The 24,105-nt window shown below is 37.7% G+C and overlaps 3 protein-coding genes across 5 annotated transcripts; 2 read left to right on the forward strand and 1 right to left on the reverse strand.

Moving 5' to 3' along the window:
- The first annotated feature begins 1,971 nt into the window (after nucleotides 1-1,971).
- On the forward strand, nucleotides 1,972-4,122 carry LOC120006525. Its single transcript, XM_038856587.1, has 2 exons — nucleotides 1,972-2,055; nucleotides 2,656-4,122. Exon 2 carries the CDS (start codon nucleotides 2,661-2,663, stop codon nucleotides 3,819-3,821), a length of 1,161 nt encoding a protein of 386 aa, XP_038712515.1. The 5' UTR covers nucleotides 1,972-2,055; nucleotides 2,656-2,660; the 3' UTR covers nucleotides 3,822-4,122.
- Nucleotides 4,123-13,922: 9,800 nt separating this feature from the next.
- Nucleotides 13,923-14,692, forward strand: LOC120006248 (glycine-rich protein 2-like). Its single transcript, XM_038856211.1, has one exon. It carries the CDS (start codon nucleotides 14,053-14,055, stop codon nucleotides 14,509-14,511), a length of 459 nt encoding a protein of 152 aa, XP_038712139.1. The 5' UTR covers nucleotides 13,923-14,052; the 3' UTR covers nucleotides 14,512-14,692.
- An 846-nt stretch (nucleotides 14,693-15,538) lies between these two features.
- Nucleotides 15,539-22,115, reverse strand: LOC120006722. Of its 3 annotated transcripts, none has more exons than XM_038856863.1 (16): nucleotides 21,792-22,115; nucleotides 20,811-20,947; nucleotides 20,570-20,677; nucleotides 20,237-20,272; nucleotides 19,958-20,068; nucleotides 19,666-19,749; nucleotides 19,476-19,594; nucleotides 18,979-19,080; nucleotides 18,621-18,737; nucleotides 18,473-18,535; nucleotides 17,943-18,009; nucleotides 17,760-17,813; nucleotides 17,237-17,332; nucleotides 16,467-16,493; nucleotides 16,336-16,371; nucleotides 15,539-15,858 (listed from the first exon to the last, which is right to left on the reverse strand). In XM_038856863.1, exons 2-16 carry the CDS (start codon nucleotides 20,862-20,864, stop codon nucleotides 15,721-15,723), a joined length of 1,212 nt encoding a protein of 403 aa, XP_038712791.1. In that variant the 5' UTR covers nucleotides 20,865-20,947; nucleotides 21,792-22,115; the 3' UTR covers nucleotides 15,539-15,720. The 3 variants fall into 3 exon arrangements, with proteins under 3 accessions (XP_038712791.1, XP_038712790.1, XP_038712792.1); XM_038856862.1 differs by having other exon boundaries at nucleotides 18,473-18,538; nucleotides 21,792-22,114; XM_038856864.1 differs by lacking the exon at nucleotides 20,811-20,947 and having other exon boundaries at nucleotides 18,473-18,538; nucleotides 21,792-22,114.
- Nucleotides 22,116-24,105: the final 1,990 nt, after the last annotated feature.

Here is a 24,105-nt window from a genome sequence, read left to right on the forward strand (position 1 = left end):
CATGCTCTAAAGTGATTGTCTACTCTGACCATGCAGCATTGCGGTATTTATTGTCAAAGAAAGACTCCAAGCCACGGCTCATTCGTTGGGTACTGCTTCTCCAAGAGTTTGATTTGGAGATTCGGGATAAAAAGGGGTGTGAGAATGTAGTTGCTGATCATCTCTCTCGGCTCGCTATCAAGGAAAACGGTGAAAGAGATATGGATTTCAATGAGACCTTTCCAGATGAGCATTTATTTGAGGTCGAGGAAGTTCCTTGGTATGCAGATATCGTTAATTATCTGGTAAGCCGGAAATTACCTCCGGGTATGACCACACATGAGAAAAACAAGTTTCTATCCTCCATCAAATATTACTATTGGGATGATCCTTATTTATTCAGATGTTGTCCTGATCAGATTATCAGACGATGTATTCCGGTTAATGAGCAAGAAAGTGTTCTTCACTTTTGCCACTCTCATGTGTGTGGAGGGCATTTTGGGGGGAAGAAAACTTCTGCCAAGGTACTTCAATGTGGATTTTATTGGCCCTCTTTGTTCAAAGATGCTCATTCTTTCTGTTTGACGTGTGATCGATGCCAACGAACCGGGAATATTTCAGCAAGAGATCAAATGCCATTGAACAACATATTGACTATTGAGTTATTTGATGTGTGGGGGATTGACTTCATGGGTCCATTCCCCAATTCCCATGGAAATCTATATATTTTGGTGGCGGTTGATTATGTGAGTAAATGGGTTGAAGCTCTACCGTGCAAAACCAACGATCATGGTGTGGTTTTGCATTTCTTGAAAAATATGATCTTTGCAAGGTTTGGAACTCCAAGAGCTATTATTAGTGACGGTGGATCACATTTTTGCAACAAGTACTTTGAGAAGTTGATGAAAAAATGTGGGGTAACTCATAAGGTTTCTACACCTTACCACCCGCAAACGAGTGGTCAGGTGGAGATATCGAACCGGGAGATCAAACATATTCTTGAGAAAACGGTTTCTTCTAGTAGAAAGGACTGGAGTATTAAGCTTAATGATGCTCTTTGGGCTTATCGGACCGCTTTTAAAACTCCTATTGGCATGTCTCCATACCGGTTAGTCTTTGGGAAGCCTTGTCATTTACCGGTAGAGCTGCAACATCGAGCATACTGGGCAATCAAGGTTTTGAACTTTGATCTCCAGGAAGCTGGCAATATGAGGAAGCTCCAACTTAATGAGCTTGATGAGCTGCGGAATGACTCCTATGAGAATGCTAAAATCTACAAGGAAAAGACCAAACTCTTTCATGATCAACATATCTCAAGGAAGGTATTTGAACCAGGTCAAAAAGTCTTGCTGTATAATGCTCGCCTTCGATTTTTTCCGGGGAAGCTTCGATCAAGGTGGAGTGGTCCGTATGAGGTGATTAAAGTTCTTCCTTATGGCTCTGTATTTATCAAGGACCCTCGCACAAGTTTTGAGCAGCAAGTAAATGGTCACCGCCTCAAGCCCTATTTTGAGACCTCTTTTGATATGGAAAAGTACAAGTTACGCTTGGAAGATCCTCCATCCCTTTGAAGATCTTAGCACCGCCACGTCTGGCTGAAGACATTAAACTTAGCGCTATTTGGGAGGCAACCCAATGCAGTATATCCTTTTGTGTATCCTTTTCTTCTTTATCATTCTATTTTTTTTTATTGGCAAAAAAAAAAAAAAAAAAAAAAAAATTTTGTGTGGATGTTAGTTTGGATGTGCTGAAATCTGGCTGTAGGAAAATTGAAATTTCTGGGCAATATGTTACAGCCAGACCACGCCTAGGCGTGCATATCCACGCCTAGGCGCAACTTATCACCACGCCTAGGCGTGGCCAATCCACGCCTGGGCGTGTCTATTTAAAAAAAAAAAAAAAAAAAAAAAAAAAAAACTTATCACCACGCCTAGGCGTGGCCAATCCACGCCTGGGTGTGTCTATATACCACACAACCTGTACACTCACTCACATACCCACGCCGAGCTCTCTCTTTACCGCGTGCCTAGGCGCACCTCTCCCATCCTCGCCTAAGCGACAGTCTAAGCGCGTCAGGTACGTAATAGTTTCTTCCACATCTGGTCGTTTGTGATCTTTGAGTTCTAAGCTTGCTCTCTTCCAAGCATGATTTGAAGGGAGAGAATTGCCCAGCTTGGCAATGGCATATCCTAATTCTTGGAGTTTAGGGCTAAAGTAAGGGATATCTTGGTTGATTCTATCATTCTGAGTCATGTAGGACGTATAGGTTGCCTGATCTGCTGTTTTTGTCTACAAGTTGTGGGATTTGGAGCTTGAAGCTCGGGTTGCCATGGCAACCCGTGCGTGTTGGGGAAGAAGGGACCACGCCTAGGCGCGGTTCTCTCACGCCTAGGCGTGACTTCGCCTAGGCGCGGTTCTCTCACGCCTAGGCGTGAATTCGCCTAGGCGCGGTGACATCGCCTAGGCGTGACTTCGCCTAGGCGCGGTTCTCTCACGCCTAGGCGTGAATTCGCCTAGGCGCGGTGACATCGCCTAGGCGTGACATCGCCTAGGCGCGGTTTCCTCACGCCTAGGCGTGAATTCACCTTTCATTATTCCATCATTTTCATCCTTCTGTGCAGTAATGCGTTTATGATTATACCTGCTATTCTTAATTGTTGTACATTGCTTTTGCAGGAATTATGCCGCGGCAAAAGATATTGGCAACCATGCGCAAGAAGCGCACTTCTCAGTTCACAACACCTCAGCCACCTCCTGCAACAGAGGGGTCTACTTCCGGAGCTGCCACTGATTACTTTGACATTGCTACTCTTGTGCCGGAGGTATATTTATCTGCTGATCTGTTGAACAAGGTTGGGGTAAGAAGTGAGCCTTTCGGCCGGCTCCGCCACTTTTGTTCTTTCATTGCTACCCCGGATGTTTCTTCTGCTGCTGATGTTCCGGTCTATCCCAGCCTGGTGCGTGCATTCTATCGCACCGTGGAAGCAACAGGGCCTGGCCTCTACCAAGCTATATTGCCTTCCGGGATGATTACTTTTTCTGCTGCTGATGTTAGTGCCAGTATTGGACATCCTACTTCCCAGCCTCCTGATAGTGGTTTCCAGCCACCTATTCCTTCTGCCCAGCTGGAGGATCATGAGTGGATGGTCCAACATTTTACTGGTCGACGGGGAAAATTTGTTCGGAAATCTGCTCTTCCGCAGGTTATGTATCTTGTGGACCGGCTAGTGCATGGTAACTTATGGCCAACTGGGCACCAGAGTGAGAGGAGGGAGGAGGCATTGGAGATTCTTTATTGTATCTGGACTGGTACTTGGTTTGATCTTGGCCACTATTATATTCAGTCTTTTTTGGCTATCCGTAGGAGCGTGGAGGACACCAAAGTCAAGGTGAAGAGGCTCTTTCTGCCGCGGATCATCACTCGCTTGCTGACATATCTCCAGGTGCTACCTCTGACTCTGCAGTCTGTCTCTCTTCCCATGGTGGCGTATGATTTGAGCAACTGGCGTATTAGTATATCTCGTATTCGCTCTGCCCCTGCTGGGAGAGCTCGATATGCTCCGGGTGTGCAGCAGTTTGCGGAGGAGGACGAGGATGACGAGGAGGAGGATATCGCTCCGAGTGATGCCGATGCTGCTGATCATGATACTCGGATCAAGGAGATGAGTGACCAGCTGACTCGTCTTGAGCACACTTTCCAGTCTCATGCTGAGTATGTCCAGCAGCAGTTCCAGACTCAGGGTCAGCAGATTACTGATGTCCTATCCATGCTCCAGGAGATGCGGCGCGACAAAAATCTCACCTATGTTCGCCGCAAGACCTCTGGTGGACCCACTCAGTAGTTTCCCCTGCAGGTTGTATTGTTCTACGCTTGTCCTCCATTATATTTTGTCCCGATTCTTCGTATCTTATGCTTTGAGGACAAAGCTTGTTCTAACAGTGGGGTGGTTGGGTAGTCTTATTTTATGCTACTGTTATTAAGGTCAAGTACTATGGATGATGCCCTCTTATTTTCTGTTATTTTATGCTACTGTTATTAAGGTCAAGTACTATGGATGATGCCCTCTTATTTTCTGTAAATCTGTACATGGATGGACTCCTTTATGTTTCATATTTAAGTTGCGAACCCATCTTATCCCCTTATATGCTTGAGGAATCATTGATGCCTACTTGATTATTTATGAAATTGATTCACTTGCATTGAAATGTAGTGGGGTATGACTTGGTTGGATATATGTGTTGAATGTGGATTTTCTCTTAGATGAGCTAGAACATCATTTCAGTAATATCATTGGCACTAGTTATTTGTATACAATTTTTTTTTTTAAAAAAAAAAAAAAAAAAAAAAAAAAAAAAGAGAGAAAAAAAAAAAAAAAGAAGAAGAAGAAAGCTTGAAAATGATGAAAATCATGTTCCGCTCATGTGTTTTTGCTGAGTAACCGGGGCTCTTGTCTAACCAACTTGAGTTTCGCGTAAAAAGGTGAGGCAGTCATGATGAACATACTAGGCCTGCTTAACTTCGAAACCTTGTCAACTCGAGAAATTGATCCGAGGGGTGCTTTGACACCTAATGCCCTAAACCAGCTGGTTGGGAGTCATTGGTTGAGAACTCGCTACATGGGTTGACTAGAAAGTTTAATGGAGTGAGCATTGCACGGTCCTAGTTAAAAAAAAGAGAAGACATTTAGATAGAGTAGTATGTATATAAATAATGTGCCTTGATATTATTGCTTGGTTGTTCTTGGGAGTCTTGGAATGTGACTATGTTAGCATGTATAAACTCTTGAAAGCCACATTTTTTATGCATTTCCTCTTAGCACTGCATGCCATCTAAAAAAAAATATTTAATTGAGTAGGCTGAAAATTTTCCATGAGTATATCGTGCGGATGAAGTGTGGGGTGCTTGATATCTTGAGACTGAAACGTTTGTGGGTGTCGTTCTTGTAAGCCCTCAGGAGACACAACTCCTCCACTAGGGACACCTAGGGGTTTAAAGGCTTGTTGCATATGCTAAATGCAACCGCGATTCCTGCGTTAGTGAGTTAAGATGTTAGTGGTACATGTACTTAATCTAGTTTTACTTGAGGACAAGTAAGGTTTAAGTGTGGGGTGTTTGATAGGTGTGATAATACCTATGATTTTTGGTAGGAATCTCCCCCTCTTAAGCTTCCTTTAAATAAATAATGAGTGTATTTATGTTTTGATTTGTATTTTGATAGGTTGATTGCGGTTCGGATGAAAAGTGATGAAAAAAAGGGCTGAACTGAAGAAAATGTCCACCGACCTTCGTGTGTTCAAATACTTATAACTTTTTGTCACGTTATCGGAATCAAGCGAAATAAAAGGCATTGGAAACTAGACATCTCAAGCTTTCCGTAGACGCTAAAATCGTGCAAATCGGACGTCGTATGGAGATTTTGGAATCATTCCACGCCTAGGCGCAATATTTGTGCACGCCCAGGATCACTCCTGCACGCCTAGTCCAGTGAAGTTGGGGCTTGAATTTGAAGTTGTGCACGCCTAGGCGTGCGCCTAGGCGTGGCGCGCCTAGGCGTGGATACAACGCGCCTAGGCGCACAAGACAGTTTTTTTTGAGATGTTTTAATTCGCGAACTGGCCGAGCCGCAACACACTTTTTAACCTAGAACTGATTTTCTGGGGAGAAAACCAGAGGGGGAAGGCGATTCTTGGAGCTAGGAGGAGAGATTCTTCAGCTCAACTTGGATCTACTCAACTAATTGGGTTTATTCATGATTTTCTCATCTCTCCTTTTGTGTTTTTCTCTCATTATGTGTAACTAAATCTCTTGTGCCAAGGCTAGGTTGAAGCCTTGGGTTTGATGACTTTGTTTATGACTTGATTTACATACATATGAGTTGATTTGGGTATAAATCTTGTGTTTCTATGTTTGATTGCAATTTATTCATGCTTGTGGTGTTTGGCCAACACTTTAGGTTTTTGGATGAAATTGTTTGGAGAATTTGCTTAGACAATAATATGTCAAGTAGATTATGCTCCTTGAAACACTTGATTATGAATGTGTCTCCCTTTAATTAGGTGACAATTTGTATGAATCCTAATCTCCATAGAACTCCATGAATTCCTATGCATGTTTAGACCAATAAGATGGCTAGAATGTATTTAGGAATATCCGACCTAGACCAATAAGATGGCTAGTAATCGATTTTAGGGAGATTTGGCTTAGGTGCGCTAAAACCGACTTAGGTACGGATTCGTTATGCCCGAATTAGCAAATATGTGTGTAAATTTATGTCATTCCAAGTCATTTCCCAAGGGGGATTCCGAAGCCTTGGTGTTCATCTCATATTTGTTAAATCATCTCATTTGCATTAGTTGCATCCTAATTCTAAGAAAATACCAAAAACACTTTGCTCTTTGCTTGTTTTAGTTGAATTACCAAACCAAACAATCTTGAGTTGAATTTTACTTTTGATTGCATTGTCCACATATACATGCAAATATACATTTGGATTAAACATAACACCGTCCCTGTGGATTCGACCCTTGCTTATCATTGTGCTGTAGTCGCCGACTAGTACACTTGCTAGTAAGGTTAATTTAGACCCAACAACGACAGTAGTCGCAGTATGGCATGATACTGATATTTGTCGCACACAAATTAATTATGGCTTTCGTGGAGTTGCAGTGCCTAAATATGTTACCTCAAATCTGTTGCTTAATTTTCTTGCCGGGCATAGAGGTCTGGAATCAACATCATAGTGTCACCAAATGTGGAATAAACCTTGAGAATCCATCACTTGTGGGGATTATGGTGTGCATCGTATTGATAGCTTATTGACTCTTGCGCTCACCGTAGCCAATTCTCAGACACTAAAATCCATCCATACCCCTTAAATAAGCTTCATTGTGATTGCTCACTTTTGATTTGTCATTGCTTTGTTGAAAACTCGACGTTGAAAGGGGTAGGACCCTCTGATTAAGAGTTGGAATCATTGTCCATAAATATAAATAATAGAGATAAACCTTTTTCTTCTCATGTGTTTCCGGCTCTATATATTTTGTCATGCTAAGAGATAGAAAGGAAAGAAATCCAGATTGGGAAAAATTCATCATTTTAACTAAGAATTCATCATCTTAGATTCTTAGCCACAGTTAAACAAGCTCCGCTACATCACCAAGCAACATTGTTGGTCTCAGTACGTAGGTGCAGTTTAAACACACTTTTTGGTATCTGTTTTTCTTCTTCTCAAAGTAATTTGGGTGTCCCTAGAACATAACCAGTAAATGCAGTATTTGTTCTCTCTCTAGTCTACCAAAAGGGAACAACCTTAGCTTAGTAAGAAACTGGACAAACGTTTTCATTAGGCAGTTACAGTTTTCTATTCCGTTCCAAAAATATTGAATGACCACTAATCAGCTTCCGGATTCTCAACATCAACATGCTGGATTGGGGCGTGAATCTCAGCAGGCTGAAGAGGGGATCTATTTCAATTGCAGCAGCTTCAGGATTCTCAACATCAACGACGTGCTCATCCACCATTCAGTAGAATATGAGTAAAAAGAGTCGGGGGAAGGGCTTGGAAATGCCATTGAATCTATCGAGAGTGTGGAGAGAAGTCTGTTGAGGGTGTGGAGAGAAGAGAAAACAAGGGGATTTGCTCAATTAAATGATCGATATGGAGTGTGTCTCATTTCAGACTGCGATTGTCGTCGGGATCGCAGAGATAAAGCAATTAGAAACTTCTATACTACCCTACTCACCCGTCATGTAGGATGTGCGTGTAACTTTATTCTGTTATGCTCCTGATGTAGGACAATTGGCTGTGGAGTTGGAGGAAGAGTTGGATAGGGCATTGGTTAAAAGAGCTGGTCTGAAATCTAGTCTGAAAACACAGGCATAGCTTTTAGCTGGGGTGGCCGGAGTTGGAGGAAGAGTTGGATAGGGCATTGGTTAAAAGAGTTGGTCTGAAAACACAGACATAGCTTTTAGCTGGGGTGTCCATTTTCCTATTATAATATGTTTCCGGGAATTGATTTCCATGCTCCGCTCCATATAACCAGGGCGGGTGGTTGAAGTTTTATTATTTTATTTGTTTCCTTGTTTAAGTTGCATTTATTTAGTAAATGTCTAATTTAGTCTTTTACTTAAGTTAGGGTTTCCAGAGACTATTTAAGTATCTTGGTTGTTTGTTTTGAGGTACGAATTGAATAATAAAATTTCAACCACCCGCCCTAGTTGGTACGATATGGAGCGGAGCATGGAAATCAATTCCCGAAAACATATTATAATAGGCAAACAGACACCCCAGCTAAAAGCTATGCATGTGTTTTCAGATCAGATTTCAGACCAGCTCTTTTAACCAATGCCCTATCCAACTCTTCCTCCAACTCCATAGCCAATTATCCTACATCAGTGTATGTTGGTTGTTTGTTTTGAGGTACGAATTGAATAATACAATACATTGCAAAAAACACAATACTTTGCATTGAGTTGTTTTGTCCCCCTCACATCACATCAAATCAGCGTTACATTTTGCTTTATGACTGACGAGAAATGAAGAGATGAATCATTGAACCCATAACGTAGTAGTGGACTAGAGACCAGCCCAAACCTGTTTTTAATACAAAAATTTGTGTCTTCTTACTTTAAATCAGTTTAACGTACAGGTGTTGTATATATTTTGGAAGATTATTACATCCTTTACATACCTTTGATAAACAAGTATTCTAAAACTAATGAATAATGATGACCGTAAAAATAGGATACATAATAAGTGAAAACGACTTGCACCTGCAAAACAGAATACGCATGATATGTTGCGACGTGTCATCCTCAACTCACTCCCTCGTTGACACGTGTCCCTTGTCTTATCAATTAAATGCCGAGACATGCACTGTGTGGCTGCTGGGCATACGCCTTCCAGTATCATGTGTACCAAGAACCCAAAAAATGTGACATCATATATTTGTAATTATGTGACATAATAATTAATTAAACTAGTCGTACGCGTGAAGTTTTTTATAGTTAGTTGGAACAATCACAAAATCGGAAATATGATTTTTTTTTCTTTCGATTTTGCTTTGTAACTGTCAATATGATCTTGATGAACAAAAGAATACATCAATGTGCCTTGTAAAATAACAAAATTAAAAACAGATGAACGTTGATATGATGATTATTTGTAGATTCTAAACAAAAAATCATAGAAACAAAATTTACATATTACTTCTACATGATTTTGAAGAATCAAGCTCCCGTCGATTATTCGCCACTATTCCAACGATTTCCTATAGTATGGTGGGCTAATACTGATTGATATGTAACATGTTAGATGTTAAACTCGCATTATGTATTTTAGCAATGCATCTATATGCTACGTAAATGTTTTTTTATGCATCATGAACGTACATGCATCAAACCATGAAAATTTTGTCAACTGTTTATGAGGCATATGCATTTTTTTTATGAGGCATATGCTACATAGAAAGTATATGAGTGAAAAATGTAAAGGAAATGATAGATGATAATTTGATTATGTGTTTCCTGTTGCATCACGAAAGACCAAAGTGTTAAGAGAAGCTTCAAAATTGAACAGAGATGGATAGAACAACAACGACCGTAAATTAAAATCTCAAGAACTCTGACTTTTCATCGAAGAAACAAAATCCCATAATTAGAGCAAATAGATCAATAATATCATACAGTTGACCATGAAAAACCCACCTAGCAATTCAAGAAATCCCAAAAGTTTCTTAATCGATTCAGATTGCATGGAATTTCCACCCCGGCATAACCCTAGCCTCTTTCGGCAATTGTCAAAATCCAAGAGAACCACAGAGGGGGGTATGAATAGCCAAAATCAAATGTACGCAAGTGTGAGAATGAGCAGCGAGCTAGTCCTATGAGGTGAACAGAGGCAACAGTTGCTTCATAAACCAAATCAAAGGGGAAGTAATACGTATTGCATGTCGAAGTGGTGATTTTGTTTTTTCATTTACTATAGTTGGGCATGGAGAATCCTCGAAAGCCCCCGGCCCTGTGGGCTGAAAGGGCCTGGAGAAACGGGCTCGGATGCCCATGATTGGCAATGAGCGCCTAGAGGGCTAGAATAGACATATCAAGTGCAAGATAAAGGACTCCACTAGTGGTGAGCAAATGTCAGAACGCAAGTGAATTCCATTGATTGCTGGAAACCAATGCTCCCTTTGACTTATGAAACCTAACCAATCTGTTGAAATTTAGTGCGACATCAATTCAGAGTGTGGACTGTGGACAGGTGGGACACATGTTCCAAACACTGGTCAAAAGTCAGTGGATTAATGCGGGTATAGGCCCTAAATTTCCAGGGATGGCGAGACTTAGTGAGAAATTTGTCGGGGTGACTAAATTGGATCAATTTCTAACTTGTAATATGACAAATCTTTTTAAGTTATCAAAAGTGGCATTGACCCAAAATTAGTCTTTCATTGCGTTGCAACACCAATTAATGGGAAGGCTAGGATAATTTTTTGAGCTACTCTCGTACAACAATGTGAGGGCACTTACAATGGTACTAGTGTTAATATCTCCAATAAAATTAATTACGAATCTCTCTCTATTACACAAAAAGTCAAGTTAAATACGTATTCTAATGCCACATTAACAAAACACATATTCTAATACAATCACATCAGCAAAACACAAATTTATATACACTTTCTCTTCCCACTCGACATAGAGGCCAATAACATTTCATTTCTTCATATTATCCACAACAAAACTACACCAAAACACAAAATAACAATACATCCATATCAACAAAACACTTCTCTCAATACAGTTATATAAACAAAACACGTTTCACAATACAGTTATATCAACAAAAAATAACATGTTTGTTGATTCAATAATTACATACCATTATAAGTGCCCTAAGTATTTAATGTCATAATCAAAATCCAGCGATCTATCGCAAAAGTCGCACATCGTCATGGGCCTAAAAGGTCAAGTGGTCGTACCACCCTCTTAAATCCCCAATGTTGTTCCGTCTAACACTCACTGGCTAGAAGGGCAGGAAACCCAAAAACGGAAAGGTGATGGACTATATATATAGGGTTCGCAAAAAAAAAAAAAAAAGTTTCGGGTTGGACAAGAATATGTGTGTACGAAATATTTATATGTCTAGACTTTAATTTATATTGGATTTCGGACGTACTTTATTGATTAAACTTGGATTGTTTTAAATCCGAACAATAACTTAATCCGAATTAGACTTCAGACAAGTAAATCAGATAAGATTTATGTGTTTAGATCCGGATTCGATTTTAAACCGGGAAAAAAATTGTGTTTGAAACCTGATTTTGGACATATATAACCTATGTCCAAAATTAGTTTAATCTGGGTCAAACAAATTCGATCATCCAGATCAAACATAATTTTGGCACACTACATATATCTATATATATTAGCATAGCATTTATATAATTAGTTTTACGGCGGAGCTATTTGTACCCCCAAAATTGCTTCTTACACCCCCTGTCAGATTGTTGTCTAATCACAACCCACCTGTCACCTTTATATGAAAAGAGGAGGTTACAGCGAAATGACCATTTGGCCCAAAAGTCATAGAAAAGCTGACAAAAACTCAGAAACTTTCATATCAACTGTGAAACATTCATGCATAGAACCCAATAAAAACATTTTTTGGTTGATAAAGATAGCAAATATCACATTTAACATTTTTTTTTTAACTTTTTTTCCCTGTTTTTCCTTTCACCATGACAGCCTTAAAAAAGCATTTATTTATGCGGTACACACACGGTATTTATGTTCTACTTTGGTTGTATTTGGAATCCGTATATGATAAAAAGAGTATAAAAATATTGTTTGTTCTTTGATCATTAAATGTTTGTGTCAAAAAGTTCCAAAAGGCCAAAAACCATAAGAGAAAGTGTTGTTCCATTTAATGCAAAAGGTCTGACTGTCTGAGTCCCCCCAATTATGAATGTTTGTCCTATACATATATGTAGTCTACATACATAGTTTATACATACACACATATAGTCCACATACGTCCTCATCCTAATCTATGCAATTTGGTGTGTAGTTATAACTTATAAGCACACACAATGTATGACTGTAGATAACATTAAAATAGTTCCCTATTCAAATAAAACTCCCTCATTGTAATGAATGTGGACCAACTTGTCCCAATTACAGATAAGCTTTTGAAAGGAACATTTAGAAAATTAATAGAGGGGGTTTATAAATATAATATCAAATTTAAAAATTATATTAAATTTTTTATCATTACATTTTATTTCATATGAGATTATATTTAAGGCGTATTTTTAATTGTTTACAAATATTAAATTTAATTTTATATTTAAAGTGTATTTGTTTCAATAGTGGTTTAAATAGTAAAAATGAGGGTGTCAATAGCATTACCCTTTTTAAATCTTGGTGTTTGTTTTAGCTGTAACAGATGAGAGTGAGTCAGTAACAATGGCCTTGGAAGAAATATGCGAAAGATCATAGAAACGTAAGAAGAAACCTTGTAGTGCACCTAACCTACACCAATCAATATACTATAAACCCCGTCTATTTTAGGATTTATTCACAAATCGTATTATTAGGCTAGCTAAAACAAAATTCTTCAAACACTACCCAAAAAAAGAAGAAGAAAAAAGGTTAGAGACCCTTCTTTTTAAATTTTATGCTTCCAATTATGCGTTTGTTTTTACTCCATTTATTAAATTTAATATTTTTATTTACTTTCCTCGTGATGACCTGTCCCGCTCTTAGTTAGTATATTAAGTCCTTGAACATAGTAGTACAACTCTGCCACGTGCATTAAGGATGAAAAAAAGCAAAGAGTGTATGGGGAGTTCTCTCCGTTGATCTCTCTCTTAATCACTTTCTGTCATTCTTTAACTTTGTCATTCTTTAACTTCTGTCATTCACACATAGATGAGACAAGCCTCCAACAAGGCACCAAAACCAAAAAATGTCTAATCAATAGGGGTGTAAATAATAAAAATAGGGGGTCTATATAGCAGGACCCTTAGTTTTAACACCATTTTGTATTAGTTTATTTTATATATAGATCAACATTTTGTAGTAGTTAGGAAGGATGACATTAATGTCACTAGGAGCATGCAGGCATGGGCAGATGCACATCATGTGATCTCATCTACCAGAAAATATTTGAATTTAATTATATGCGACAAAAGCAGTACGGTTAGCGAGCATTAGGCATCGCATTCGTCTTTAAATGTAACTTGTAGGCTTGGAGGATTCGCCACATTAATGTCACGATTATGAATCCCAATCCCAATCCCAATCCCAATCCTACTCATAATCTCTTGAGACCAAACCGTCATGTCTAAAACTATTCTATTCTAATTATTTCAAAATACAAGAAAATTAATGCAAACTAATTTCTTAGTACAAATAAAAGATAACCCTCTTCAATTACCATGAGCATCACATGTTCTCAAATCTCAATATCCATTTTAGGCAAATTTCAATACATATATATCCAAATTATGTAAAATGAGAAAGATCTAAGCCATGGGACCCATCAAGAGAAATGTTCAAATCACACATGGTGTGGTTATCCAAATTTGATGTGTTGATGCATATGACACGGGGTAATGTAATTTTAGTCACCGAAAGAGATTTCAATTTCCAACTCACTTATCGAACGTTTACTCATTTCAATTTGAGAACTCAAAATTGAAAGTTTTTCTAATATGCACACAGAAGTTCATTGTTCGAGTATATTTTTATTCCATATCAACAATTGGACCGTCCGAATATTTATATTAAAATAATTTTCAATTTTAATTTATTAAATTGAAACGTTTCAACATTTCACAAACGCATTTGTCAACTCTTTTATTCATCAAAAATTGCATTACCCCCGTATGACACAATAAAAGTTTCATAATTGCATTCAACGAACTTTACCACTCATGCTCCTGTATGCCTCCATAAATGCTTTTTCTTGCACCACCACTACGACCACCACCACTACCACTACCTTTTAAATATTCCACCATTTACACACTCATCTCTCCTCATCACACGCTTTCAAGAAACCCACAACAATGAATCCGAAAACCAGCCTTTTCCTCTTGGCTTTCTTCCTCATCGCAGCTTCACTTACCTTAGCGACCCGACTGGACTTCAATGCCCAGGTCAACCAATCACCCAAAGGCAGCAAACCCAGTAACCAAAAGAACAAAGGTGGAGGAAATGGTGCTGGGTCTGGCGGGTTCTTTGGTCCCGGATCCGGGTTTAACATTCCGGGGTTTGGAAGTGGAAATGGTATTATAGGCGGCGGATATGGAGGAGGGTTCGGAGGTCCGAGTGGAGGTTCCTCTAGAAATGGTGTCGTAAGGCCTACTATTGTGTGTAGGGAGAAGGGTCCGTGTTACAAGAAGAAGCTGATCTGTCCGGCGAAGTGTTTCACCTCCTATAGCAGGTCAGGGAAAGGGTACGGAGGCGGTGGTGGAGGCGGTGGTTGCACCGTTGACTGTAAGAAGAAATGCACGGCCTACTGTTAAGAGAGAATGGTGGAATATGAGTAACCGGTAATAGGGTCTACTATATATCACTAGTAACTTTTTTTTATGTTATATATCATGGTGTACGTCAATCCAGCAGTTTTTGAGACTCTGGAGCTTTTCTATGCTTATATATTTTGCGATGACTATATATATATAATGAGAGATTATTATTATGCTGTATTGCTGGTGGGTATCCTGGTTTGTGTCAAATGCAAGAAGTTTTTTCCTTACCCGTCCTTCTTTAGCTTGAATGGAAATGTTATTGAACTATGAATAACAGCCACCCAATCAAGTACAAAGTCTCAACCAAAGTGTTCTCTCCCAAAATTATCATTGAAGGAAAGAAACCTGCGGTGAATTTTCCTTCATAAATTAAAGAGGGAGGAGACAGTGCAACAAAATTTCAGAAGGTAACATGAAACATATAGAACTAGAAAATAAGAAAACCCAGTCATAATCTTTGACATCTTCACTTTTAACAGCACGATTAAGTAGACGGGACCATGCCAGATAGAGTGAACACGAGAATTGATCAATATATATATATATATATGTGTGTGTATTATATGGACAAGCAGAAGGCGAAGAAATGTTGCTATAAATGTCACTTAAGAAAGCGAGGCATCAAACAGTAAACTGTCAATGTGAGCAGAATTTGTTCCCTACAAAGTACAAACTCTTTTGTTAATGCAAATGTTTATGAATTAATTTCTATGAAGAGAATCTGCCATAGCTAATATTTACGTATGGCGAATGAGATTGAACATTGGCCCTGGGCCTTGTCTACTGTCATCAACAATCTCACACAAACCTTTTTTATAAAATTTTTTTAATGAATTTGATACAAACCTCTGCATCATAACACATCTTACTAGAGCCCAATGCACCAAAAACATGACCATCTGTAAGGCTGGGATCCAGTTCCATCAATTCAACCCAATAACCAGACTATTGGAGCTTAAATGCAACCATTCCTATACCTCTTTTGTAATAGGTAAAAAGAAAAAATGATCAAGACGTGAAGGGTTCAGAACAGATAACTAGATATACACCACAAAATTGAAATTTTTGTAAAATTGTCAACATTCAAATAATGAAATTATGAGCATTCAAAATGGATAAATTACAAGTATAGGTGAGCCTGTGTGTCGATGAAGCTGTAACTAACTGGACTACCTGACACAAGCTGCTTGGTCAATTTCAAACTCAATGGTGGTGGCGTCTTTGCTTTTTACGTTGTTTCTGATATCTTGTGAAGGGATCAACCCAGTCCTTGTCTTCTGCTACGGCTTGATTCCAGCGGTCCTTAAAGATTTGAAGCTCCCATGTTGACTGCCTCCGAATCTGTTCAATGCATTTTGAATGTTAAAACCGTGAACACTCAAAATGAATGACGATATACTTCCATAGAATAATAGGCCTCTGCTCTCAATTATGCGGCCTGTCCAAATTTTATACAGAAAGAAAATGGAGTGTTTTAACTCTGTATAGATTTAGCAAAAAGATTAATAATCCAGAATCACTAAACCAAATTCCACAATTTCGTAATTTATAACAAATTTATAGTTTTCACTGTTTTTCTGCAGTTAATGTCAGATCAGAAACTATAATTGCAGAATGCTTGTTCAGAAACTAAAGACAACAAATACCGCAGTAAGTATAAAACAGATACTGCTACATGAGTTACCGATCATCCTGCAGTATTCCCACTACTCTCTACCAGCAAACTAGATACTTGATGATCCTAGATTGCAAGCAATCATGGAAACTGAAAATGGCTGGAAACTATGAAACAATCAGATTGAGGATCATCAGTCTCACCTCCATTCGTGGATCCATGGGCGTAGCACCATGTCTCTGAATATCAAAAGAATAAAAAAAGTTTAGAAAACTGGCATAGGCAATATGACATGGAACAATGGCATGGGTCACAAATTGCTACTGTAGTTCACCTTAGCAGAATCTTCTGAATTTGTAACCTGCAAATAAGAGAGAGAGTGTGTTAAAAGTTGAGTGATAAAAGAGCGCAGTAAAAAGAATGCTAAACATAGATCAACATGGTAATGCTGATATCATGTGTTACTTTTCTATAATAACTTGTCACAGAAGATGGGTCACAGGACAAATTAGGATGCTAATATAAAGATCAACAACAATGATTTTCTAATGCATTGTGACAACTCGGCAAATAGTATGCCTATTTGCTATGCGAAGCAAAGTCAAATGGATATAGCAGGTTCCAAGCCATATAGCAGATGGAAGTGTGGTAGGTTTACTTGAAAGAAAACATAAAACAAGAAGCTTGTACATCAAAAAGATCACTTCCCCCAATTAAATTAAAAGAACAAAAGGTTGAAAAGTAAAAGTTTTGATGCATCATTCTTCAAAAGGAAATTATTTATCAGAAAACTAACAATCAGCACTGCCAGTTGAATTGGTATCTATTCTATATTTGTGAATGTTTGGCTGATATGTATGTCTGGGATATATTTGACTTCATTCTTATTCATTGATTTGCAGGAAATATTACACGAGACATTCTAAGGATATCAACAGTCCAACCGCATTCCACATGACCAGCCAACTCTATAATTATCCAAAAGATTAAACATACTTATCCACAATCACCTGTTATGAACATAACAATTAAGATCCCAGTTTCCCTCTAGACTCTTGCAGACAAAAGCACATAGTAGAAGAGGAAGAACAGAGAGCAATTTACCTTTTTCGAAGGGGGGCCACCCCCACCCAAGGTTTGTATGCCCTTGTGAACAACGTATTCACGATCAACAACTCCCACTTTCTTTGTGCGATCCCCCTATATGATATGGAAAATCTTATGACATAGATTTTCAAAATTACAAACTATTTACAAAAATTTCAAAATTACAAAAAAGGAAATTCGTGATGAGCCAAACATAATAGAATTTTTTTTGCAATTGGAGCAACATTGCCACTGTGCCAATGCCCACTATTGCAAGAAAATAATAAGTAAATGAATTAATAAACTGTACTGCCACCAATATGAACTAGACGTCCTGCGGACCAATTACTTTCACTGCACCATTTGTCCTTGAGAACCCCCACTTTATGCTATGTTTTGATCCAATAAATAATAGTGAATGCAGAACCAACAAGCAATGGCAAAAATACTACTTAAATCCTTTGGTTATAGCCTTATAGGCTACAACACAAATCCTTCAGTGGTGCTAATCATATGTAACAGCAAGTTCACAGGGAATCACCTGTGCACAATATCCAACCTTCATGTCCAATCCCCATCCGTGGACAAGATCATTCTGAACAAGACAAATTGATATGTCAAAACTTCAGCACACAGGAAAAAAACCAACAGAGTAAAAAATAAGTACTTAATCCAAATGTTTGCCCCAAGATGAAGTTAGTCTACACGAGAGATGCAATATTACCTGTATAAGATGCCAAGCACAATACCAAGCAGCTCTTGAAAACACTGGAGCCATTCCTTCAACAAATCTGCATATGTCATGTAATAATTATAAAATTAAATTTCATTCACACAAGTTCACAAAATGATACATGTATATGGAAAACAATATTCATATCTATGCCAACAGCAAGAAAAAGAAGCAACAGCCCAATAGCAATCATTTTTCGACCGGGCTAAGTCAACATAATTTGGCTGTCACCCAGTGGGGTGAAATATATAGGTATTGATATATAATACACACATATGTAGGAGAGACATATAAGACAGTTAAGGAAGTTTTAAGCTCCCAAGGGTACTGAAGATACATAAGGTTATGAACATAAAGATATGAGAATTCTATTGACCTATCTCAGATCATTTAGGCAAAATTCTTTGTAACAACCCTGGACAAAAGGAGATATTCAACAAACTTTGTCCAACAAAAGCACAACATGCAGGAAATTTATAACTACATAAGTAACAAAAGAATGAACGAATACAAAAACCTACCCGGTACAGGGTGGCCCCTCACTGGCATTTGAACACTTAGTACTACCTCTAATGTCATAGACTCTTCTGCATAAACATTTCATGTAAGGTCACAAGGATTAAAATATGGATTCTTACCAATAATACTTCCAAATACAAAGCTGTTTACCTATGCAACTTCTTTCTTTTCGATCGTACAGTTATCCTATGATGTATATCTGTTGAATTGGGATCGAGAGCTGGCTGAGAAATCTCCAGTCCTTCTGATTTCACAATTTCTAGGTAACTAGAAAATAAATCACATTGATTAATCAGATTGTTCTCCACAGCCACTTGCAAGTAAATAACAGGTCAACTTCCCTATGAACTTACTGGCTACAAAATTAAGATTTTGAACCGTAAACAAAAAAAAAATTCAGGAGCAAACAAAATCAGACAACCCATTTTCAGGACAAACAGAATCAAAATAAAGATTCTCCACACCCAAATCTTCATCCCAGAGAAATATATAATCTAGTCAACCATACCTTCCTGGATCAAAATTCTCCACACCCAAATCTTCATCCCAGAGAAATATATAGTCATATATAGATACAACCGCTGGATGCAAAAAACGCTTTGCAAACCACCTGAAATAAGAAGAGAAAGATTAGCAGAGCCTAGGAAAAGCCTACTGTGTTTTGGAATTGACACTTTTTCTTATGTAAAAGGAGATGGTGATTCCTTTTCTCTTCTTTCTCTTTCCAGAAGAAGGGATGGGGAAGGTGGGTAACTTGTGGGTGATGACAATAATAGGACCTGTCATTTAACAAGTCCACCTGGAGGGCACACATGCAGATTAAGATCCTATTGAATATCAAATCCATTCACATAAACGAATATGGTTCGACAACTTTTGGGTATTTCAAACTCCAAAGTCCAAACACCAGCACAAACTAATGGCAACAAATTGGTTAGTTTAAGGCTTTTATGTCTCAGTAATGGTACAAAACAAATTACAATATAATTTTGTTGCAAATATTACCATTTCGTTTGGTTTTGAGCAACTATGTGTACAGCCTTGCTACTCCACTCGAGATCCCACCACCCATCGACATTACCATCATAATGGAAAAGCACAACTGTGAAATTCTCTGGAAGAAACTGGATAGAATGGTATTAGGCCAGCTTTTCTTGTCAACACAACTAATCCTAAAAAAGACAAGATGTAATACCTTTTGCACAATAGCATCAACATTATCCTTTTGCTTAATACCAACTGGAATTGCTAGCAAGTTACGATGGGTGGAAGCTTCAACCTGCAAGTTAATAGCCACCATATGAAACATACAATATCAAATTACTCAATTATTTCGCATGAGTAGAAAGAGTCCAGCAACATAAACCAATATTCCTCGAAAGTGGAAATACATGACAACACCAATCATCTACTGAGTTTCCAATGGTTAAAAAAATCATGAAAAGGACAACAATTGATGGTAGCTTATAATGGGAACATAATTTGACCTTTGATCTTGAACTGCTTGTTGACCATAAAGGCCTCAACTCCAAATCTGAACGACCTTGAACAATACCACGGGGCAAACCACGCAAGTTCCCGGAAGATATAATAGAATCCTACAGACGACCGTGGATTACAATGAAGGCAAAAAATCACAAAAGGTAATCAAAACTTTTAAAACAGGGACTATAACTCAAGGTTGTTGGGTTGAAGTTCTACAAGCTCAAATAAAGAGAAGAATAGACACTAAACTGAATAGTTACATGCCAGAGCTAGAAATTTACCTCTGCGGTGTCAAATGGGTGAAATTTTGTTTCAATCTGAGAACATAAGGATAGAGAAAACATTTAGTTAGTTTAAGAAGCATCAATGCATTAGGAGCCGAACCTATTTCAAATATCAAGGACCCTCAGGGTCATCCAAATAACAAAAACTCTTATACATGGACTAGCAAATTATATAAACTTAAGTGGGCCCCAAATATGAGTTCCAGGAGATTCTTGGGTGAACAAAAACTATTGATATCATCAACTTAACCACAAGTCCATTCTCATCTTCCTTTTAGTCTTTGTAACTGAAAAATTACAAAAAGTAGTGAACTCTTAAGTTGGACATACCTGTGTCTGTTTGTACTGATAATTTGTGGTTCTATATATAATGAACAGCATTACTGTACACACAACTCCCATAAACGGCAGCTGTTTCATCTTTAAACCGTATTTTCCCTACAACAGGGGCATACAAACCATTATCAAATGATTGTATCACCAGAAGAAACAATAACTAGTCCAAAAAGCTATGTACCCTTAGATCCTCTCGGGCTTAATTTTACACAAAACAGAGAAAATTGTACTCTACCGCATCAAATAAGGCATTCTTTTTCACTGATTGAAATGATTTGAAGGACTTCATAGACAAACAAAGCTCGAATCTTATCTCACAGCAACAATGCGATGGATTTCATAGACATCGACAGCTTCTATGGCATCTCACAACTGCAGAGAAGCAACTATAAGTAAATCTATATAACAAAAAACACTCTCATTATGTGTGAGATGGGAAATTTGTAGTGAGAACTCCAAACAAGAAAAATGCCAATGTATTTTGCTTTCAATTTTGGAGAAATCAACTAAAAAAGGAAAAATAGAAACATTAAAAAACGTGAGTTTAAATCATTATAATCTTCTGTTCGTGTAAGTTTATTATGTCACCTTGAACCACAATTAAAATTAGGTGGTGGAATCGAACCCCAACCCTAACTGATTAAATAATCAACTCCATACAAGAAGCAAGTGAGACTTCTGAATCATCAATTTATGGTGTGTTAAGTGTGGCAAAGCATGTGCATGCGTCTTTTTCGACATATTATTCAGTATGACATTACTTAGCCGCATACAAAACTACAAGAACCAAAAATACGCCACAAAACAATTCCCGCCTATTAAATCAAAAGGCAGCGTTCAATCGAAGCACGCAATAGGAAGTGAAAAATTAAATTTGTGCGGTGAAGAAGAAAAACTCTCATTAGATCTACCTATAAAATTCCGGATTCGAAATGTCATAGGTAAATATAGTAACTAATCAAGCTTCGTTTCCAGCTAGAAACAACAAGTCGTTTCCCACTTTACCAAAATCAACCACAAATTTTCTGCCGAGAAACGAAATGGACCTATTAATTAACCTGGATCTTAGTAGGACCACTCCAAAATCTTCAATCAAATCCACATATCATTTTCTATGGCATGTTGAGCAAACGGAAACAACACACGAAATCACAAACTAATCACCAAAATCGCAAGCCGATAAACCACAATAAAACAAAGTTAAGCAATCGCATACCTCAAGAATATATTCAGCGGAAGCAAAGCCACATTCTCCGGAGCCGGAGCTGGAGAGCTCGGCGAAAACGAATAAGGTCCGTCCGATTTGCTGACCAGTACCAGCTGATCAAAATCAACGAACAAGGAAATAGATGATGATACAGCGACCACGATTCCTGAGAGAAAGAGTTCTGAAAACAGAGAGGGAGAGAGAGGGAGAAAAGGAAGGGAAAGGGTCGGAAAACGAAAATGCAGGAGGCGCCACGTTTTGAGGTTTGCGGGTTTTAAGATTCGTTGAAAGGAATTTGCATGCGTCCGTTTGGTTTTCTAGTGCTCTCGGATCGCCGACTGGCGAATAGTATTAGGATTACTATCATTAATATTAATTAATTATTGATTAAGTAATCTTATTAGGTTGGACACTAACAAACGTTAGGCTCTTGGGTCTGTACTGACTACTGATAGTGTTTTAGTTTTACACTGCCACCTACTTTGTCACTATATTATTCATGAAATAACGATTCCAATCAAATCTTTTTGAGTCTCATTGACTTCATCGGTTTTTTTTATGGCTATCAAAAATAATCGTGTCAAATCAATCGTATATATGTTAGAGATAATCGATCGGAAAATTAAAAGAAAAAATGATTAAATTGATCAAATGATTTGTTAAATTTATATCAAAAGGCTGATAGAAATCGATAGTGGGCACTCCCAGTACTATTATTTTTTATTCGAGGTGAAAAAAATTTATGTTTGATTTTTTTATGCAAGATATATATCCGGTTTATAATTTATTATTAATGTCGTTAAATTATTAGATTAAAAAATTATATTGCATTTCCATTGCAAAGTAGGTTTCTACTTCTTCAAGATGACAAAACTCAAAAGGCTTAGTGTGATTAACAAAACAAAGCCCTCATAAAAAAACAGAATAGTTGAATTTGTAAAGCGGATTAAAATACAAATATATTTTTTTAAGGAAAAAATATTGTTGCCCCTAAATGGGACTACAACGGGTCAGATGTAATTAAGCTACATCGAACTCCGATCATCTTGTTTTTTCGTTGTGAATTTATAAATCGAAAAGCAATATTACATATAGGGATGGTAAAAAATCAATTTCGGGTAGGACAACAATACATGTTTACAAAATATTATATGTCCGGATCCTAACCCGGATTGGATTTCGGATATACTTAATTGACCAAACCTAGATTGATTTAAATCCGGACAAGTAAATCTAACAATAATCTAATCCGGGTTAAGATCCTTACAATTAAATCGAACAACATTTTTGTGTAATGACCCAGACTCGAGTTTAAACCAGATAAATTTTTTTTGTGTTTTGACCCTTATTTCAAACATAAGACTTATGTCCAAACTTGATTTGATCAAGGTCAGACGAATTCGGTCATCCGAACCGGACAGAGTTTTACCACTCTTAATTACATAGCCTCAAAAATGTCTCCCATTTTAACCCATAAACATCAAACACTTGGGATTGGGGTTAAAATATTAGAGCATCCACAATGGGATGATTTTGAAGTGTTTGAGATGATACTTTCTTGATAAATTAAGCGCTAGATGTTCACAATGGGTACTTGAGATGATACTTTCTTGATAAGTTAAGCACTACATGCACACTTGTGATAAAAAATGACACTTGAAAAATTAGTTCATACTTGATCTTTGAAGTGTATGATAATTGATGAATAGTGAAGAGAGAGGTGATGAAAAAGGAAGAGAGATGTGATGAAAAGTAAGAGAGAGATGATGGAAAGAGAGAGAAGATAAAAAGGAAGAGAGAGGTGATGAAAAATAAGAGAGAGATGATGAAAAAGAAGAGAGAGAAAATAAAGAAAATGAATATAGAGTGTTGGAATGTATGGAGTGTTGATGAATAGTATAGATTGTGGGACCCAATCACCCAATTAAATTGTGCCACCTAAGAGAAATGAGAAGAGAGAGAATATAATTTAGTGAAATTTAGAGTGTGTGCACAAGTAACACCATTGTGGATGCTCTTAGGGGACAAAGATTTTTCAAATCAAGATTACATAGACAGTGTTGGTATGACATGACTGTGGTACCAGCCTTTTGCGTTTGGGCCTTGTGGGATCATTATTAAGAGATATATACTCAACATGTATTTATATATAATTAATAAAAATCTACTTAACATGTGTCCTATTTATGACAAATGTAAGAACTCGAAACTAACAATTACTCAACAACACTGGTCATTGTTTGCATGCCTACTATATAATTGAGAGAAAAAGGCCCGACAACCTTTTTATTGGGTGAAGACTTGATTTGTCGCTCTGTGATTT

Source organism: Tripterygium wilfordii, chromosome 9 (assembly GCF_013401445.1).
Source record: "Tripterygium wilfordii isolate XIE 37 chromosome 9, ASM1340144v1, whole genome shotgun sequence".
In the NCBI taxonomy this organism is placed as follows: domain Eukaryota; kingdom Viridiplantae; phylum Streptophyta; class Magnoliopsida; order Celastrales; family Celastraceae; genus Tripterygium; species Tripterygium wilfordii.

Bases quoted from the DNA above. Each gene is read 5' to 3' on its own strand.
- LOC120006722 (XM_038856862.1), bottom strand. From the start codon at position 20,864: ATGAAGTCCTTCAAATCATTTCAATCAGTGAAAAAGAATGCCTTATTT. The intron at 20,273-20,569 runs GTATGTCCAACT...TTATGTTCTCAG, and splicing joins ATCAGTACAAACAGACACAG to ATTGAAACAAAATTTCACCC. The intron at 19,595-19,665 runs GTATTACATCTT...CATTCTATCCAG, and splicing joins TTGATGCTATTGTGCAAAAG to TTTCTTCCAGAGAATTTCAC.
- LOC120006248 (XM_038856211.1), top strand. From the start codon at position 14,053: ATGAATCCGAAAACCAGCCTTTTCCTCTTGGCTTTCTTCCTCATCGCA.
- LOC120006525 (XM_038856587.1), top strand. From the start codon at position 2,661: ATGCCGCGGCAAAAGATATTGGCAACCATGCGCAAGAAGCGCACTTCT.